General features: G+C 31.8%; 1 protein-coding gene across 2 annotated transcripts in view; it reads left to right on the top strand.

Moving 5' to 3' along the window:
• Positions 1-2455, top strand: part of LOC145609131 (26S proteasome non-ATPase regulatory subunit 4 homolog) — a 3508-nt gene extending 1053 nt beyond the window's left edge. Inside the window, exons 4-5 of one of the 2 annotated variants that reach the window (XR_014105983.1) lie at positions 346-587; positions 2049-2455. Coding sequence is in view for 1 of the 2 variants with exons in the window: in XM_081664685.1 (XP_081520811.1) it covers positions 346-359 (14 nt within the window). In the remaining variant the exon portion in view is untranslated. Of the gene's footprint in view, positions 1-345; positions 1059-2048 lie in introns of those variants that run through there. The other variant, XM_081664685.1, reaches the window with a different exon arrangement.
• Positions 2456-2894: the final 439 nt, after the last annotated feature.

The following is a 2894-nucleotide window of genomic DNA, read 5'->3' as shown; positions in this document are numbered from 1 at the left end:
ATATCTGAGAAAACAAGAAGTTGCATACATTTCACCATTCCAGCTTTTATCACAATTTTCTTTATTTAACTTAGACTAATCAATCATTTTGATGTTGCAGAAGAAAAAAGAACGATGAGCTTTCAAAGCTTTATATGTTTGCATTAAGTTATTATAATATCTGAATTCAGAACCAGCTTTGATCGTATTACTTTGGTTAAAATACATATACAATAGTTAGAAGTTAGTTTCAATTTTCATCGAAATTAGTTAAGATACCAAGCTAAATATCTAAAAATTCTCATAAAAGATGTGTAAGCATTCCTATTTTGGCATGGTGATGAATTGCTTGGTTTTGTTGTGTAGTTGACGATGGCTAGGCACACTTGAGCTTTATTACCATTACCTTAAGGTTTAATCTGTAGCTTGGGATTAGGAGCTCAGTAAAATAAGAAGTCAAAATGACACTATAGCAGAAGTGGCCCCTGTGATGAAGAAGAAATTTAGCCTTAAATAGAGAGTAAGAAGACCCCGGGATTGAACAGATGAGCTTGCTGAGTCTGAAATAGTACTGATTATCCTCTCTAAAGAAATTTGTCATCAATGAGGTATGCTGCTGTCTTTTACACATGTTTGTTTTCTCACATGTCTTTGTTTCCTTGTTATTCTGCCTGAATATCTGAAATTGAAGTCCTTACGGTGCTTCATAGTAAGATATTTTATGAAATTTATTGATTCAAGAATGTATTGTTCGATTCTGTAAATGTGCTGGAAAAATTTGTATTTTGTGAAATCGTCCAAATCAGAAATATAAAACACATAGTAAATGTTATGCTCTTATTTTGGGGTTTCTTGAAAATCAGCTGAGTGATTGGCAGCACTCATTTAGAAAACCATACTCTGCTAAACCTGGTTGGGAATTTTATTGTGAAAGGAATGATTAATTTTGTTAGATAATTAGGCATTTGTTAGATATTTAGACTATCCATATTGCTTGATTGCTTGCTACATTGCATCTTTATAAATGTGCTAGTGTACTTGAATGACTGATTAGGTCACTTAAACATGATTTAGTGTGATATATGGTCTGGGTCATTGTTGTGGTAAATTTTAGCTGGAGTCGTATGCCATTTTATATTGTTAATTTTTCATGAGTATCTTTTCAGAAGTACTGATTGGTAACCATATCAATCTCACTCCCATACATATACGTTGTGCTTGCTTATTTGTGTTGCTGTAATCAAATATATATGGAATTGTTTCATCTCATAAAGTTATTCCCTTATTTATTCCTGCAGTATTTGTATGGAGGGGCACTTTACCTATTATTTATATTATCTTGTACCATCCTCTCTTTTTTATCTTAGCTCTGCATATTCACCTATTATTTATATTATCTTGGACCAAAAGCCTTATTGCTTATGAATTTTTTAGGGGGTTTATAATTAAATTAATATTGGCTCCATCTTGTTGCCACAGCTTAAGCCGAGTGCAGTGCCTTTAAAGCTTATTTACAATTGGTGAGTGAAATGGCTATTTTAAGTTGTTAATAATCTGATAGGATTATTGTGCTTCAAATGCATCTGAATGCACACAAATTATATCTGATGTGTTAGTATTAGTCATTCTGGTATTAATTCAATTCATCTTGTTAATCAAATTGGTAGAATTTTGGTTCTATCTGATGGGTTTTTATATCTGTTTGATCTGCAATTGTTACAGCCTGTGAAAAAGTTGGGAATCTAAAGGGTGTTAATGTTGTTGCTAGAAGGGTGTTAATGTTGTTGCTAGAAGGGTTTGTAGTATTGAATCTGGAAATTCTAATTGGATTAATGAACAGGGTGTTAGTAGTGGTGGTAGTAGTGTAGGTGGGAGGCTTATGAAAAATTTAGTTGGTACCCTGGTATTTGGTTGTGCTCCTCATTCGACTACTGAGTTATCTTCGTATGTGGTGGTTGCTAGTAATGGAAAGATGGAATTATAAGCTTGCGTGTGTATGTGTGTGTGTGTGTATAAGCCTATATTGTGTAATGTACTAATTTATACTTTGTATTTTTTTTTTTTTGAAGATTGGAAAAGGAGGTGCAACAAGAGAATATGCCGGAACACTTGAGCATAATAACAAGCGACTACATCGTCTATAAAGCCAGCTATCTATTTTGGTTTTTAGTCTTAATTAATTTTTTTTTTTTGGTGAAAATTTTTAGTCTTAATTATATTACTGATGTATTTATTTAGGGACAAGCTACTATAATATGCGCGTTTTTTTTAATTAATTGTGTTGATGTTTTCGTTTATAAATTTAGTAATTTAATTAACTACGTACTCTTATTATATTGATTAATTATTGATTTCTTTTTTTAATCTGATCTAGTTATGTAGAATATTTGTTTACTTTAATTTTAATGTTATTAATTTAATTTATGACAAATTTAAATAACTATAATGTATGTATGATGGTAATAATTTAATAAAAGGAAAAAAAAATTTAAAAAAAAGCTTACAAAAAATTTCTAGACGCTTTTTAATTTCTACATATTTTGCATATTTTCACATTTCAAACGTTTCCCGCCATACCATAGGATGACACGGATCAACGCAAGACAACAAAAAGCGTCGCTAAATTTGAGTTATGGACATGTAAAAGCGTCGCTAAAAAATTACACAAAGTTGGGAAAATGCTCGAAATTGGTATTTACTGACACTTCGTATATTAGTTTAGACACAAAAAAGCGTCGAAATTCTCGACGCTTTTTTGTGTCCCTCAAAATTCTCGACACACGGATTCTCGACGCTTTTTAGCAGCGTCGAGAAATTTTTTTTCGACGCTTTTTAGCGTCGAAAAAAGACCTAAAAAGCGTCCAAAAAACACGCTTTTTGTAGTAGTGTTATATGACCCCTAAGATGTAACCCCT

Source organism: Chenopodium album, chromosome 23 (assembly GCF_948465745.1).
Source record: "Chenopodium album chromosome 23, dcCheAlbu1.1, whole genome shotgun sequence".
Taxonomy (NCBI): Eukaryota; Viridiplantae; Streptophyta; class Magnoliopsida; order Caryophyllales; family Amaranthaceae; genus Chenopodium; species Chenopodium album.
This window is presented reverse-complemented; position numbering and strand designations above follow the sequence as displayed.